The sequence below is a fragment of the Hyperoodon ampullatus genome (assembly GCF_949752795.1).
Source record: "Hyperoodon ampullatus genome assembly, chromosome: 15".
Classification (NCBI taxonomy): Eukaryota; Metazoa; Chordata; class Mammalia; order Artiodactyla; family Ziphiidae; genus Hyperoodon; species Hyperoodon ampullatus.
Genome location: NC_136928.1, coordinates 68,688,111 through 68,706,046, shown reverse-complemented (window position 1 = coordinate 68,706,046; position 17,936 = coordinate 68,688,111). Strand labels below are relative to the sequence as shown.

At 43.7% G+C, this 17,936-nt stretch overlaps 1 protein-coding gene across 1 annotated transcript in view; it reads right to left on the bottom strand.

The window, feature by feature from the left end:
* Nucleotides 1-9,771: 9,771 nt before the first annotated feature.
* KIF3C (kinesin family member 3C) overlaps nt 9,772-17,936 on the bottom strand; it is a gene marked incomplete at both ends in the record, with an annotated part of 33,353 nt that continues 25,188 nt past the window's right edge. Inside the window, 3 exons of the mRNA XM_079721086.1 lie at nt 9,772-9,865; nt 10,105-10,277; nt 10,456-10,564. Of these exons, the coding sequence (XP_079577212.1) occupies nt 9,772-9,865; nt 10,105-10,277; nt 10,456-10,564 (376 nt within the window). The remainder of the gene's footprint in view (nt 9,866-10,104; nt 10,278-10,455; nt 10,565-17,936) is intronic.

Sequence of the window (17,936 nt, the reverse complement as noted above, 5' to 3'; positions counted from 1 at the left end):
TGCCAGGAATACTCTGATCACTCACTCTGCCAACTCACCCACTATGGTGGTAAAACATGAAGGTTCAGGGCCAGAGACCATAAACTGATAACAAAGAGTCCCCCAGTGCCTGGCACCAGACATTGGTGGGTAGTGAAGGAGAGACAAGGTCTGAGATTTACAAAGCCAAAAGCTGGTCTGTAGAAAATTCTTCCAGTTGTCAGACATGCAAAACAGTGTAATTGGACTGTTTGGTTTTCATCAATCCCTGATCAACATGGAAGCTCCCTTCTGTCAGGAATGTACATGACATAGTGCATATAATCACAAACACACCATTCATTATTTCCCTCTTTTTGATGGAACTTGTGCAAAAGAGAATTTATAGGAATTCTTGTGTTTACGGGCACAATCTTGTAGCAGCACTAAAAGAGCTAGTATATCTGTGTGTATGTTGTATGTTTTCTGCGTCCCCCCAAATGCTGACTTATGAAGATATAAAAAATTAATAATAAGCCATTACAATTAGGACATTGTCAACAAACTGGTTAATGAGCATTATTATTTCAAACAGTATCTAAGATTAGTTATTGCACACACACACGAATAACTTGAAATGCCCTGAGATCCTCTAGTGCATATGTGAAAGAAATTTGATAGAGGTTTTCCCAAAGTTAATCATAATTCTAAAAATTTATATGACATTACCAATAATGAATTGAAGCAGAAAGAAACTCCTAAACTCTCAGTAATATAAAAAATTTTAGTCAACCATTTTAAAAGAAAGACTGAATTATGTTTCTGGTTTTCTTGGCTAGAAAATAGCACAAAATTATTGTCGTATTCAGACACATCCAAAAAGTGCACAGTCGGAAAATGCAAGGAAAAAGTATTAGAGAGGTCTGTCAGGTATTTAAATAATAAACATATACTATTTTTCTGAATTTTGTGATGTTGTGGTATTTGTCAGCTTTTAAATTGTGTAATTTGTGATTTATTTTCTCATTCTACGTATTCACTCCCATACCTAATTTTGTTTCATTATTTTCTTTCTTTTTCTTGGTAAGAGTTATCCTTCCTCTCTCCAAAATTGTATAAGGTCCAAGTCCTGAAAATCTTGGCTCTGCTGTCTGTGGCAGAGACACATCTGGACTTTGCAGAGGCCATCATATGAGGAGCCCAGAAAATACAGGGATTACCTTGTGACCGGAAACAGAGCCAATTCATACAGCTGTGCCCTAATAAAACCTCTGATTATTAGCCACTCAGAAGAAAGACAAAGATTCGACCTTGAAGGTAGGCGTGACAAAGTTCTGGCCAATGGGATTATGCAATGGGATTATTCCAGGTTCCCGATAGGGAGAAAGGCATGCCCTCTACTCCTCCTTTTCTCCCTTCCTGGGTACCTGAGCGAAGATGTAGTGATGAGTATCTTGGCCCTGTGGACAAGGACAACACTCTAAAGATGTTGGATCAACAAGGTAGAAGGAGTGTAGGTCTCTAATCCCATGGAACAGCCCTATCAGTCAGCAAACCAGCCGTGGTCCACTTATAGCCATGTTACTATACGAGAGAGTAATGAAACTTCTGTTTTGTTTAAGCCCCAGTTATTTGGGATCTCCATTTAGGCAGCTGATCTGATATCCTGATACAACTATAATAATAACCCATTACATTTATAGGGCTCTTTATTCTTTGTAAATTCTGGAGCGTCTCTTATCATGAGTAAGTGCTGGTGAGGGGGTGGGGTGGGGAAAGGTCATCACTTAGATGAACCAGGGAGTTGGATGACTTGCCTAGGGGCACACGGGAGATGGGCACCCTACAGCCAATTCACCGGGGAGGACCAGCCCCAGGTGAAAGCCAGATGTGTGCACAGTGAGCCTGGGTGGTGAGCACACTGGGTGTGACCGCTCTTAGCATTCAGAAAGAATTTCTCCCTGACTATTCAATTTGCAAACCCCTAGAGTAGGGACGGTTCACATCCTTTCTTTTCTCATCATCTTGTCCTTTTCTGTATTTGCTGCAGCACACAGAGAGGGATATAAAATAACGGGAGTGTTTTTGCTTCAAATATAATGTCTCCCTCCCCACCCCTCACCTCCCAGTTCCCTCCTTTGCTTCCTCCCTCCTTAGTAATTCCATCATTAGGCATGGCTGCTCAGACCACGGCCTGGTGGAGATGTTGGCGCTCATGTGAGGAAGACAGCTGAGCAGGGTGGCAGCCCTGTGGGGGTCAAGAAATTGGCCACAAACAAGGGAATTGGTCAAATAAGTAAATATAGTATATGGAGGTTAGTGGGAGCCAGGTTTCTCAACTGTCAGAGAAAAGAGTTATAAAGATGAAAAACAGGAACTCTAGATGTTGGTTGGAATTGGGGGAATCAGTGTGAACTCAGATAGATGCAAACTCAATTCAATTGTAAAGTGTGTGTGTATGTGTAACTTTGTATATACTATATATATATATATATATATATTTTTTTTTTTTTTTAAATTTAAGCTCTGTCCATTGAGAACTCCTGGGAGTAGAGACTGCCATTAGAAATAAGTGTACCATTCTCCATTAAAAGGAATCAGGACTCCTGTGATAAGTGTGGAACATCTTTCTGTGCCAGAAAGTAAGAATGTATTCAAAAAATAATGGGAACATTTCAAAAGAACACAGAAGCCAGCTTGAAGGCACTGCCACTGATCAAATCTGGGATAATTTGAGTGTCAAAACAAATCATAGTAATAATGGATTACAACCCACTGAATATAATAAGAATCCATGAGTCCATATTGATAAAAATAAACAAACAGATAAGGAGAAGAGAAAGCAGCTTCTAACAAGCTAATGCCAACTAATAAATGTAAGAAAAATAATGGAAGTCAAAAGCCACTGTTTGGCAACCATACAGTAATAATTAATTCAAGGAGGAAATTATCAATGGACATTAAAACCATGGGTGAAATTTAGAGGAGTGGAATATTACAAAATTTCACAATATCTCCTCACAAGATGCTTATTAATTACAAATGGATTTACAGCAGAAACTAACACAACACTGTAAAGCAATTATACTCCAATAAAGAGGTTAAAAAGAAAATTACAAATGGATAAAGAGTGACTACAACAGAGAAGCCTGGCAGGCACCACCTTAATAAACGATCAAACTGGGACTTCCCTGGTGGAGCAGTGGTTAAGAATCTGCCTGCCAATGCAGGGGACACAGGTTCGAGCCCTGGTCCGGGAAGATCCCACATGCTGCGGAGCAACTAAGCCCGAGTGCCGCCAACTACTGAGTCAGCGCTCTAGAGCCTGTGAGCCACAAATACTGAGCCCATGAGCCACAATTACTGAACCCGCATGCCACAACCACTGAAGCCTGCACGCCTAGAGGCCGTGCTCCGCAACAAGAGAAGCCACTGCAATGAGAAGCCCACGCACCTCAACAAAGAGTAGCGCCGCTCGCCATAGCTAGAGAAAGCCCACACGCAGCAACAAAGACCCAACGCAGCCGAAAATAAATAAATGAATTTTTTAAAAAAGGCACTTCTAAAAATAAGTAAATAAATAAATGATCAAACTTAACATCACCAGTAATAGGACAAAGCCATGTCATCATGTTCCACCTAATGGGATACAGTAAGAGGATCACTTCTGTTCATCACCTGAATCTAATCATGGGAGACATCAGATAAACCTGAATCGAGGGACAGTCTACAAATTAACTGGCCTGTAATATTAAAGAATGTTAAAGGCGGCATAAAGGTCAAGAATGGACTGAGGAATTCTTCTAGATAGGAGACTAAAGAGACATGATAACTAAATACAACACATGATCCTGGATTGAATCCTTTTGCTATAAAGGTCATTCTAGGGACAGTTGGCAAAACTTAAACGAGGTCTATGGGCTAAGAGTACATGGTAATTCTTAGTGTGATACCCGCAACTTTTCTGTGAGTTTTAAATTATTTTTTAAAAACCAAATAAAATAAACACACAACAAAAAACATGACCAGTGTGTCTAGCAAATAAGTCCTTATGCTCTCCAGGCCCAGCTTGCACACCATTTGTGTGACTTTCCGGAAATCACTTTTTCTGGGTCTACTTTTCCTTATTGCAAAATGGGAGCTTTGGATGTTAACAAATAATCACTTTGGTTTTCTAGACCAAACAAGGTAGCAGCCTCGCCCGGGCCAGTTGTAAAGAAAGGACATGTGGTTGAACACAGGGGCTCTGAGGTGCCCTCCAGTGGCTGTGCCCTCTGCCTCTACCACCCTCGAGGGCAGTCCTGGTGTTTACACTAGCAGGTGGCCCCAGTGCCGGTGCTTGAAGGGCAGGCCCAAAGGAGTATGACACAAAATCACAAATGGCTGTAACTAAGATTCTCATGCTTGAGGAGCGTTCATTGGAATCACCTTCAGATTCCTGGCAAATCCCGTTTCACATGCAGATTCCTGGCAAGTCCCCCCTAACACTGACTTAAACCCCTGGGAGTTTGTCTGGCACCATTAGAAGTCTAGAAGTGGACAGACCCAAGCTGATGCAGCCGCACAAACCCTGCCAGGGACTTGGGACTCAGGGTCTCTCCACTCCATAAACCTTTACTTGTTATGCTTGTTGCCTCAGGGTTGCAATATGGCTGCGGCTCTTTGAACAAGCCTGACATACTCTCACCCATGAAGTTTGCATTTGCTTTCCCTCTCCTGGAGTCCACTTCCTTACCTCCTTCAGGACTTTGCTCCAATGTCATCTTCTTAGTAAGTGACTACTAAGGGGGTGACTACAACCCCCCAATCCCTTTCCCTCACCACCACCATCAGTACCTAGAACTCCCCGTCTCCCTTCTCTGCCTTATTTTTCTTGGCCATTCACATTGTTATCTGACCCTGCAATAGGTTTTTCTTGTTTAATGTTTTTCTCCCCACCCTAAAATTAAGCACTGTGAAGACAGGGGTTCCTGACTGTTCTATTCACTGCTGTATTCCCAGCACTTAGAACAGTACTTGGAATATACGGGTAACAGGTGCTCAGTAAATATTTGTTCAATGAAAGAATGTACTGCAGGAGGTGCATTTGAATTCTAGGCAGGAAGAGGATATGGGAAGAGGAGAAATGGGTGATATCTATAATAGGAAAAGCAAAAACATTTCCAGAAATCTCTAGCCAACTTCCACTTGCATCTCCTCAGCCAAAACCATGCCCCATGGCCACCCACTGGTGCAAGGGAGTCTGGGAATATGAGTCTTTTTAGTTGGGTGCACTGCCCTCCTTGAACAAAATTATTTTGTAAGTAAGGAAGAAGGGAAAAATGGATATTGGGAAGGCAACTTGCAGTGTCCACCTCATGGATCTATCCTGGATCTAATAAAGCAGAACCTCTGAGGGTGGTATTTTTGGTGCAGGTGATCTGTTATAAGAAAAATGGCCAGAAAAAAAGGATGAGCCCAGAGCAAATTTTTCTTAAGCCATCCTGGGTGATGAATACACTGGTTGTGAACATCTGTTTTGTTGATTTCCCAGAGCACACTCCACCCCAACTGCTACCCCCATCAACTTTTTTGAGGAATATCTTTATTTCCACCATCACCACCCCATGTACACATGGGTACTGCAGTAGGATTCTTGGAGATCTTGTTCATATATCATGTTCCCACCCATCTGACCCAAACCACTGAATTGGAATCACATTCCCATGAAGTTGGCACTGGGACTTCTAAGTCTCTCCGAATGACTGAGTCATGTAAACAGAGAGCTGCTGGCAGGTGTATTTTCTAAGTCACAGACTGGAGCAGCTGAGGAAACAGCATGAACCCCGCACAGAAAGTACAGTGAGATAGAGAGGGTCTTTGTGGGGTCTGAGTCCCTGGCACTAGGTCGTTCCTGAGAACCGGTTCTGTCCTTGCCCGTGGTGTCCACAGCATGCTTCCGTGTCCTTATTTCGTTCAGGCCAGCTTAAGCGGATCTTTAGTAGTGGCCAAGAGTTCTCACTAACACACACCCAGACCTAGGCATCTGAAAACAGAAAGAAGTAACTCTGGAGATCAGGTGCCCAGCCTTGGAGGAAGAAGAGAAATATGGCAGTTGCCATATTGACAAGCAAGGGGACCCCAGCCAAAGGTGAGTTCCAGCCCCCTGGCTGGTCTGTGGAACTCTAGAACTGCCTATCTCAGCCACACAAGTGAGCCCACGGCTAACAGGAGGAATGAGTGGTATTAAAATAGGACCTCAAGGTTAAGGGTTTGGAGATTTGGTTTTATTCCCACCACTCTGCCCTTCTGTCCCTGGCTTGCACTACTTGTAGAACATGTAGGGTGCCTATCAGTCCTCAGGTGCAGATGCACTAGAGGCACAGAATCAAAAAATACAGGCTTTAGAGTCTGGAAGTCCAGCTTCATCACTAACCCTACGTCTTTAGCCAAGTTAGTTAATTTCCCTAAATTTCATCAGTAAACCAGTGACAATCATTCCCACCTGGGAGGATTAAACGACTATGGGTGTGTAAAGTACTTAACAACACCTGGCAAATCCCTCAAGCAGCAGAGCCCTGGAACCCCTTTGGATCTCAGGGCTGGAGCTGGCACAGAGGCAGGAGGCCCCTCCAGGAAAAGCGTCAGTGCCACAATGGGCACGCAGCCATGCCCTGTGCACCAGGCTAACCTCAGTGCTCTCCCAGGAGTCAGGGCCTTGTGTTTGTTTGTTTGTTTGTTTTTGGCCGCAGCACGCAGCTTGTGGGATCTTAGTTCCCTGACCAGGGATTGAACCCGGACCCCTGGCAGTGGAAGCGCCGAGTCCTAACAACTGGACTGCCAGGGAATTCCTTGGGCTTCGTGTTTTTTAGCAGCAACTATTTCTCATTTCCTGTAAGACTTCCACGCTACAGGGAGCCGACAACTAGAACCCAGAGGGAGGGAAAGAGGCCCTGGGAAGACAGGATAAGGGGAATTATCAGCAATAGGGAATAATTCAGCACCTACCATGTGCCAGTCATATCGATGTCCTTTACACACATTATTGCCTGTTTTAATCTCTCTTGGCTGATAAACGGAGGAGCAGAAGGGGCAGCGCTGTTAAATGATATTGAAAGCTCATCTGGACAGGCAGTTCTAAAATCTGCTAATAGCTCAGAATTAACTGGGAGGGGACCGCTAGCTTAGAACACGAACAGCTGCTGCCATAGCTCGGGCACAGACCTCAGACTACAGCCTGAGCCCTGCCCCCTCCGCCTTGATGCTCAGATGGAGCCCCTTTTATTAAGCAGCCAGTTCTTTTCCCAGGTGCTGATCACTGCAGCTGGGCTCCAAATACTCTTGAACCCCTCTTGGAAAAAACAAGATAGAGAGAGAAGGGAGAACATAAAAAGAGAAGTAGAAAGAGTCAGAGGGAAGAGAAGGCAGGAAACCAACTCTGTAACGATACTCATTCCTTTATTATCAACTGCGTTAATTTGAACAGGGCTGGGGCCTGCAGGTTGCTGGCAGCACTGAGCTGCAGGTGCATTTCAGCTCAACAGAGAGATCTCATCCTAAGCCAAGAAGACAGAGGGTAATGTTTTATACATATATTTATATATTACATATGTCCTGTATCGTCATATGTATAGAGTGACAAGAATGGGCCACAGCATTGTTAACTGTTGTCCTAAATAAAGACCATAGCAACAGACATGGAAGTTTGGTCCTAATCAAGGCCCTTACTTTGTCAACCAAGTGTTTGATACATCAAAAGGAAAAGAAGAGAAAGAGAGAGAGACAGAGAGACTGAGATCCAGCCACCCCGGTGGCCCTGTTCCCAGCATATATTACACTGAGTGTAGAGTGTCCCCCGTGGAGGTAAACACACACACAAACACGCGCACACATACACACGTACACAAAACTGCAGGCAGGAGCTCCTCCTCTGACCACATCTTGGGCCCAGCCCTCAGACTGGGGGTGAAGAAGTTGGGTATATTGTGCTGTAAGACTGTGAGGGTCAAGTGACCAGACAATGCAGAGTCGATGTGTCCAGGTGATGAACGGGGCTAACACGTGCGGCTTCATCCACAAATGAGAAAGAGGTCAGTGGGAGAGGCTGCTCAGCGCAGGACTGGAGGTCCCTCTGTGCCCAGGGCCCCTGGGAAATTTCTACACACTGGTCCTGTCCCAGCCACAGCCGAAGCTCTGATCTGAATCCTGAGTCTCAAATAATCTCCTGGGCTCTGATGAAAAATGTTATTTCCTTGAAGGACAGAAGCAAGTGGCAACTGAGTGGCCCAGCCAGCCACCTGGTCCCGTAGTTACAGCAGCGATGACAGCATCACTGAATTAAACCAAACCATAGCTTGGTCCTTAGAGCAGAACTTGAACTGTGCAAGAAGCGTTCATTTCCTGATGGAAAGAGAAAAACCAGGTAGTCGGCCCCTACCGCCACCTCCCACGCCCCCAATTTCAGGCAGACCTGTCAGTTTTGTGCCTTTCCCCCAGTGACAAAACTCCTCATGTTCTAGGAACTGGAGACTCCCATTATCAGGTCGTTTTGAAATCCTAAACCACGTGTTTTCATTCATGATTACCTCTTCACCCTTCCACTAAAATATACAATTAAAAGGTAAGTCAATGAAAGTTAATCTCTCTTTTTTTGGTAGAAATTTACTCGAGATACCTGGAGACATACCGGGTTGTCACAAAGGAAAGTGAAGAGAACTTCCCTAGGGACCAATGTGCACAATGCTGAAGAAGGGGTCAGTCTCGTCAACAAAACAGTGCCCAAGAAACGTGATTCAGAAACAGGGGTAACGGGCAGAGTTGGCAGGTTGCGGCTGGGCCTCCATCTCCTGTGCTAAGTGAGGGGGAAAAGCAACAGATTCTGTGATACCTTTGTTTAGCCAGAGGGAGAAGGATACTGATCCCTTCCACTGCGAACGGGGATCCAGGCAGCTGCAAGGAAAATGATGAAAGCAGGAAGGAGCAGCATCTCAAAGACGGGCGTTGGCCTGATTGCTTGTCAGCCAAGGTTAGTTCTCCGAGGGGACAGAAACAAAGGGCCGTCCCTCGATGACTGTCCACATTGTCTCTATGACTGTTCCATTTCCTGAAGGTCCCAAGGAGGCAGCAACTGGTGGGTTCACAATTCGCATCCACGGGTTGGGAAGGTGGGCAGGAAGCAGAGTTTGGGAAGCCACGAGTTCTTGCCAAAGCTGAAAAGCATGGGCCGTGTGGCTAAGGTCACTGGAGTCCTCGAAAAGGAGCCCAAGAAACCGAAAGCGGTTGTTTGCGACCCAGAAAGTGGAGAGTGGTCTCTCTCCCCCGGAAGCACAGGTTCAACACCATCAGGATGGACGTCTCTTGGCCTCGGTGGACACCTAGCATTTTTCTAGTCCCAGAAAGTGCTCAGGAGCTGCTCACCGGCAGAGCAGGAGGAGATGGGAGATTACGGAGCGCGCTGGGTAGAAAAAGCACTCTCTTCTCAGGCTCCGACGCCCTCCCTTCTGGGGGCAACTGACAGGGAGGAGCATGAGGTCTGATTGGGGCGGGGGGTCTAAAGTCAGAAGAAGAGGAGGCTGTGCGGCGACCATGGCAAGCTCAGGCGAGGGCACCTCTCCCACAAGAACTGCGCTCCACGAATAAATAACATTAATTAAATAAAGGCGGCTAAGAGCCAGCAGACGCACGGTCTGCCAGAGTCTCAACCCGCACACATATGCACATGCGCACACACACACGCACGCACGCACGCACGCACACCGAGCGTCAGGCGAGATGATCCAGGGTTGGCTGCCCCGTCCCTGGGGTCTGGGGGATGGGCAGCCCGACTGAAGGTTGTCACTCGTGGTCTAGTGCTGTCGTGGGCAGCAGAGCAGCGGAGGCCAGCGAGGCGTGTGCAGTGGAAGGTGGAGGCTGCTGAGGACTCTGGCACCTGCAGGGGAAGGGGATGAGGTGGGTGAGAGGAGAGGGTGGGGAAGTGCCAGAAACAGAAAAGTGAGGACTTTTCTTTCCCTCATCCTCTCGCTGTAGGAACTTGGCCCCCACAGCCCCAGTTTTCACTCTCCCTTCATGCCCTTTGGGTACAACCCAAACCCTCCTCAGCCTCAACCAGCCCATGGGGTTTCCATGCCTTCTAAGTCCACTGCCCACTCTGACCGTGATGGTACTGACCAGGATCTGGACTTTCGGACTTTAGATGTGGAAGGTCTTTCCAGAAAGCTGTCCAACCGCATGAGCCTCTCCATGTGTAATGCACGGGGGTCTTGTTCTTGATCATGAGAGAATTCCATCTCAAAGACCGCTGGAGGGGACACATCCAACTCCAGAAACATGATGTTCTCAGCCTGTGGTGGGAAGATCAGGCCATACGTGAGCACTGGCCCCGATGCCTGCATCTTCTGGGCACTTGGGAAATAATGGGAGTAGCAAGGGTGATGAGGCGGGTAGAGGAAGCAGAGGTTGTGAGCATCACCTCCCTTGGGTGCTCTCTCCCCTCCCCCCTTCTACTTCCCAGCTTCTTACCCTATACCTGGGGTGTGACCCCATTGCCATGGCAACCCGAGCATACTGGCTGATAGGCCTCTTGTAGCCCACTGCAGATGTTGGCCGCTTCTTCATTTGGCTGTTACTGCTGTAGGGAAGAGGCTATATTTAAATCTATTTCCTCCGAACACAAAGGGAAAATGATATCATGATGGGTTAAGCACCATTCAGGTAGTCAGTAGGCCCTGCAGACTGCAGGTTCTGGAATTTTCTTCTCTTTGCTCTAATACAACCTGACAACTCAAAATAGTATAACACAAGGAGACACATATTTCTTCACTCTTGTTGCTTCAATTATTTTCCACAGTGAAAAGGTTTGACTAAAGGCTGGAAAAAAGAAAGGAAATCCAATCTTATTTCTACCTGTCAGACTTGTAGACTGACTTCACACACTATACAAAACCATCAATTAGTGGTTCTGCTTTTCATTTTCCTTCATAAGATTTAACACCATAAAATGATTAGAAACTCAGGCTTGAACTGCAAGTGTTCCAAACTAGCCAAAACAATCTTGAAAAAGAACAAAAGTAGAGGATTCACATTTCCCAGTTTCAAAACTTATTACAAAGCTATAGTAATCAAGGCTGTGTGATACTGGCAGAAGGACCGACATATGGATCAATGGAATAGAATTGAGAATCTAGAAATAAACCCTCATATTGGGTGGGCCAAAAAGTTGGTTCAGGTTTTTCCATAAGATGTTATGGAAAAAGCCGAACGAACTCTTTGGCCAGCCCGATATTTTCAATCAATTGATTCTCTATAAGGGTACCAAGACCATTCAACGGGGAGTGAACAGTCTCTTCAGCAAATGCTACAGGGACAACTGGATATCCACACACAAGAAAATGAAGTTGGACCCTTCCCTTGTATCATATATAAAAAAACTAACTCAAAATTAATCATAGACTTAAATGTAAGAGCTAAAACTATAAAACTCTTAGAATAAAACGAAGGAGTAAATCTTCATGACCTTAGATTAGGCAATGGTTTCTTAGATATGACATCAAAAGCCCAAGCAACCAAAGAAAAAATAAATAGCACTTCACTGAAAACTAAAAACTTCTGTGCTTCAAAGGACATCATAAAAAAAGTGAAATAACAATCTTCAAAATGGGAGAAATTACTTGCAAATCATAAATGTGATAAAGGACTTGTATCTAGAATATATAAGTAACACTTACAAATCAAGAATAAAAAGACAAATAACCCTGTTTAAAAATGGACAAAGGATCTGGGTAGCCATTTCTCCAAAAAAAATATACAAATGGCCAATAAGCACAAGAAAAGCTCAACATTATTAGTCATTATGGAAATGCAAATCAAAACCATAATGAGATACCACTTCACAGCCACTAGGATGACTATAATCAAAGAAGACAGACAATAGCACATGTTGGTGAAGATACAGAGAAATCGGAAACTTCATGCATGTTGGTGGGAATATAAAATGATGCAGTCACTTTGGAAACAGTTTGGCAGTTTTTCAGAAAGTTAAACATAGAGTTGCCATATGACCTAGTACTTCCACTACTAGATACATGTAATCGAGAGAATTGAAATCATGCCCACACAAAAACTTGTATATAAATGTTCATAGAAGCATTATTCATAATAGCCAAAAAGTAGAAATAACCCCAATGACCATTGACTTATGAATAAATAAACAAAATGTGGAATATCATAGAACGGAATATTATTTGGCAACCAAAAGGAATGAAGGACTGATGCGTGCTACAGGGTGGATGAAACTTGAAAACGTTTTGCCAAGTGAAAGAAGGCAGACACAAAAGACCACATGTGACATGATTCCAATTATATCAAGTACCTGGAATAGGCAAGTCTATAGTGACAGAAAGTAGATCGGTGGTTTCCTAGGGATGGGGACACTGGGGAGAATGAGGAGTGACAGCTAATGGGTTTGGAGTGATGAAAATGTTCTGGAATTAGATAGTGGTAATGTTATACAACTCTGTGAATATACTAAAATCCACTGAATTATGCCCTTTAAAATGGTGAATTTTATGATATGTGAATTACATCTCAATAAAGGTATCATTTATAAAACATACAAAACAAAACTCAGGCTTGGCTTTTTCTGTTTGTTCTTTTGACCGTGTATCGTGGTCTGTGGGATCTCAGTTCCCCGACCAGGGACTGAGTGCTGAAGGCACTGAACCCTAACCACTAGACCACCAGGGATCTCCCAGGCTTGGCTTTTAAAAAGTGCATATTCTTTGACCCAAATTCCCACTCCTATGAATTTCCCTAAGGAAATAATCAGAGATAGGGACAATTTATAATCAGAGATAGGGACAATTTATAAGCAGAGATGTTTGCTGCAATATTATTTACAAATGCAAACAATTAGAAACAACCCAAATGTGCACCAATAGGGACCAGTTTATTATTCAGCCAAGTGAAGGAATATTATGTAGTCATTTAAATCGTCTTATGGCTCTATGTAGACATGAAAAGGTTTCCACAACATATTAAATAAAAAAGCAAATAAAAAGATGAAGTTGTTTTGTTTCGTTTTTAAAGGAGTGTATGTACGTGCGTGGATGCTTAGAAAAAAGTCTGGATATTCAACAAAATGTTAACAATGATTGTCTTTGGATGGAGTGATTATGGGTGATTTTTATTACCTTTATGCCTTTCTGCAATATCTAAATTTTTACAATGTATTGTTAATTTTATATCTCATAAATTATTTCAAATGCTCAGAAAAGCATAGAAAGTAATATATATCTGTTCGCCTATCATCCAGCTTTGTCAAATCTTAACATTTTATTATACTTAACACCAAATCTTTAAGAAATAAAATGTAGACACAGTTTTTAAGACTCCATCACTTTCCTTCTCCAGAATTAATCACTCTCGAGTTTTGTGCTTATCAATGTCAGGCATATTTTTATACTTATTTATATATGTGGATATTCATAAACAATATATATGGTATCTCTATGCCTATTTCTAAATTTTGTACAGTATGATATACATACTATATTGTTTTGTGTCCAACAAACATGTCTTTTATATTTATCCATGCTGCTCTACATTAGATGATTAAAGTTTAACTATATTGACTATCTTAAGGTTTCAATATAGCATTTTATATGTTATATATATATATGTATTTTAATATATTCTCTTGTTGATAGACATCTAGGTCAATTCCTTTTTCTCTCTCCCCTTCTATTTAACACAGTGCTGTCGTGAAGAGTTCTGTATAGGTATCTTGAAGTACATATTCAAGTTTCCCTGGGGTATATACCCAGGAACGGAATGGTTCCGATGTGCATTTTCAGCTCTACCAAATTGCCAATTGCTTTTCAAAGTGGCTATATACCTACGAGAAAGTTCCCATTGCTCTATATCCTGGCCAACTCATGGTATGTTAAGACTTTTTACTCCCAGCAACTTAATGAGTGTGAGGTATTTTATTATTCAAAACAAACAAAGATAGGAAAGAAAACACGTTATTTCCACTAAAAAACATAATACAGGGTTTGGAGTGAGGTAGATCTGAGTTTGAATGTTGGCGCTACCCCTTACAACTTTGTTACCTTGGGAAGCGGCTTAGTATCTCTGAGCCTCAGATATCCCATCGCTATCCTACAGAATTGCTGAGATTAAACACGATAAGCACTTAGCACAGTACACCGCAAGGGCTCAACACGTGGCAGCTGTGATGATTATTAATTCTCAATTCCACTTGCTAATTTCAAACAGGGATACAGATGAGCAACGAAAAGAGCCAAAAGGCAGACAGAAGACAGGAGAGAAGAAACAGGCTGAGTAATCCAGAGATAGGACATTCTGTCCTTGAATAGGAGAACAAGCCGTGCAGGCGCCGACGGAACAATGCCCGCCTTCTGCCACAGACAGTAACAAGAACCACATTCCCAGGGTTTTTTTTACCAAGTGTATATAAAAGAGTGCTGGATCCCACCTAGGATCCCCGCCGACCCCTCTTCATAGATGAAAACAAGGAAGATGAGGCTGTAGAAGCCCCAGCTGGTTCTGCTGCTATGGACCCTCTGGAAGGTGGGCGGGCTGTGCATGTGGAGAGTGGCAGCACCAGGGGAGGGGAGCGGGAAAATCAGTAAAATAACAACTTATCATTTATAAGGTGCATCTGTGCATCCCATTTGCACTTTACAACCTCCTGAGGCGCAGGCAGGGCAGACAAGGAGACTGAGGCTCAGAAAAGCGAAAGCCCTTTTGTGTCCAAGATCATGCAATTAGGAAGAGACTCGGAATTGATTCTTCCCAAATACTCTCTTTAGGATGCCACGCTGTCTTTCAGGAGCGCACACAGAACAGCCTGGGCCTGAGTGTGCCTTGAAGGCTGCAGGCTCTGGGAACAGGACAGGGGGACAGGGCTGGGTGAGCAGAGCAGTGGATCAGGGTGAATTGGCAGCCTGACCCAATAAAGATGCCAGGGCTATTCTGGCAGGTGGGAAGAAAGGGGTGGGGGAGGGGAGTCTGTAATTGGGACACCAAGCTTCCCATCTACCCTCTCCTCTGCCTCAGGCCTACTTTCCATGATTGATCCCTCTGTAGTAAGCAGGTTGTGGCTGACAGCCTAGAGTGGAGGCCTGGCTCTGCGAGGATCCACCCCTCTTGAAAGAAACCCACAACAGCTATCCTGTGCGTCGTAGATCCTCAGAGTTCTCTTATGACCCTCCCTCCACATAGCTTCTATCACGAGATTATATATATTTTCCTCTTAATATTAAAAAGTTCTCTCTCAGTCCCATCTCATAGGCCGACCCCAATCTCATTACCAGCTCTGTCTGCTCACCACCTTTCTCCCCTCCTGTTCTGAAAACCGGCAGCCAACATCATAGGGTGTGTTTTCCTTCTAGGTCCCTTACAAGTACCTGACACAGCACATCTGACTTTTCTCCATGATTGGATCCCTCCTTCCCTGCAGGTGAGCTGTCCACCCTGCAGCATCCCCCTGCATGTCTGAACGCCCACTCTTCTTCTCAGTTCCCCCTCACACGGCACATGGCCTGCCTGGGCAGGCAAAAACGTCTCCCTGTTTCAGATTCTTTTTCAGCTGTCACAGGCCTGTGAATGAATCTAGGGACTCAACTCAGAGCTGAGCATGTTCTGACTGAGGTAAACTTTGCCTCTGTAAGGAGACCAGTTTAACTTTCTATCCTGATTCTATTTAGAGCAAGGAATGCTCTGCTCGCTCTCTCTAAATTTGGAGGCAGCCTGATTTAAAGATCAAAATCTAGAACAAAAGCAACAAACCAAACTGTCCTTCTATGGCACTTGTAAGGCATGATGGCAAATTGGTTTCTCTGGAGTGCCCACAATTATCATCCTGGCTTACTGTTACTACTGTAGCCATTTATGGATCATCTCCTCTGTGCCAGGTACTGGCCTGGAACACCCTCCACCCCACCTCCAACACGCACCACACACATTATCTCACTTCAATCTTGATAATCCTGCAGAGATTTTTTTTTTTTTAACTTTATTATCCCGACTTTGCAGGTGACAAAACTTGGGTTCAGAGAGGTTAAAAAACCTTCTCAAGGCAGAGCAGGGACTAGAATTCAGAACGTTCTAAATCCAAATTCCAGTCTCTTTCTACTGCACCATGATACTTTGAAAAGAATCTAGGAGAGCAGAGATTGCAAAAGGCAAATGGCTAAATTACAAATAGGATTTTGTGAACTGTAAACCATGGGCTACAGACATTGCCAAATATACAACCCTTAGAAGACAGTTTTGTATAAACACAATTAAAAATAAGGTCCATGATGAGTAACCAAAAATAAAAGGTCATATTTGTAAAATAGTCATGGTTAGAGCTGGCTGCAGAAATGTGTTTTGCAAAGTAATTTTAACGCAAAATTGTTTGTGATTGTGGAAGGGACCTCACCTGAAGTTATTGTATATCAACTAGCAGTGGCCTAGAGATAGTGGAGAAAAAAGAAAAAGGGATAGACGTCCAAAATAAGTTGATACAGAGTGTGTTTCAAGAGCTCCCCGACAATAACTCCTTGTTTTAAAGAGAGGCGTGGGGAAGAGTGTGTGGGGTAAATGCTTGCAGCTAGTGGAAGAGGGGAAACGTTTTTCCAACAAAAGCTTTCCAAAGGGACGGTATGACTTTCGGTAATTTCTTTCCAACAATGCTTTTTTCCTCTCCTTTTGAGCAGCCTTCAGTGTTCTAATCCCCAGAACACCACAGGCCAAACTGAAGCAAAATATTCCACACTTGAATTGAGCAAATGGGACAATGCCTTCATTAGTTAAATATGCTTTGGGAAGAAAGAGGTTTTTCAGCCCTGATTAAGTTATATTGCAAACAGTGGGACCCAATCCTCCCAGAGAGGCAGCTTGTTCTACAGTCTCAGTCCACAGGGCTCCCCGAAATGCGGGAAGCTGCGTCCAAGGACCTGTCCACCCTCAGCCTTCCGCTGTGAAAGGAGGGGCTTGGGGCAAAACATCTCAGAGATCCAGGCCAGTGACTCTTACACCGTGATGCTACCCTGGGGCTCTCTGTTGCTGAGTCACTATCATGCTTGGGAATTCCAATTAGGAGGGAACTGTTTTTACTTTATTTTAACCACCAACTGCTGCTATACAAAAGTAATTTTTTTAAAAATGAATTTATTGAGATTGAATTTCTTTAAAAATGAATTTATTGAGCTGTCAGAGCTTGAGGATTTTTGGCTGCACCGTGCGGCATGTGGGATCTTAGTTCCCACACCAGGTATCAAACCCGTGCCCCCTGCAGTGGAAGCCTGGAGTCTTAACCACTGGACCGCCAGGGAAGTCCCAGTAGAAAGTAATTTTAAAAATTTGTTTTGTATAGAAACTTCCTAGATCTATTATTACTTTTCCTTTTTTTTTTGTAATTTATTTATTTATTTATCTATTTTTGGCTGTGTTGGGTCTTTGTTGCTGTGTGTGGGCTTTCTCTAGTTGCGGTGAGTGGGGGCTACTCTTTTTTGTAGTACGTGGGCTTCTCATTGTGGTGGCTCCTCTTGTTGCGGAGCACGGGCTCTAGGCGAGCGGGCTTCAGTAGTTGTGGCATGCAGGCTCAGTACTTGTGGCTCACGGGCTCTAGACCACAGGCTCAGTAGTTGTGGCACACGGGCTTAGTTGTTCCGTGGCATGTGGGATCTTCCCAGACCAGGGCTCAAACCCGTGTCCTCTGCATTGGTAGGCAGATTCTTAACCACTGCACTGCCAGGGAAGCCCTATTATTACTTTTCTTTTGTATTTTTGTGATTTTTTTTTTAAGTTCTGAGATAAATATTATTTATTGCAGTTATCAGACAATGGACAAGTGACATTAGAAGAAAGAAAATAATTTGTAGTAGTAATTCAGAATAGCATGTAGTTGACTACCTGGTACTTATTAATGTCTTTTTGAAGTAATTTATTTATTGGAATTTTTCTTAAAGAAATCTATATTACCTGTTTAT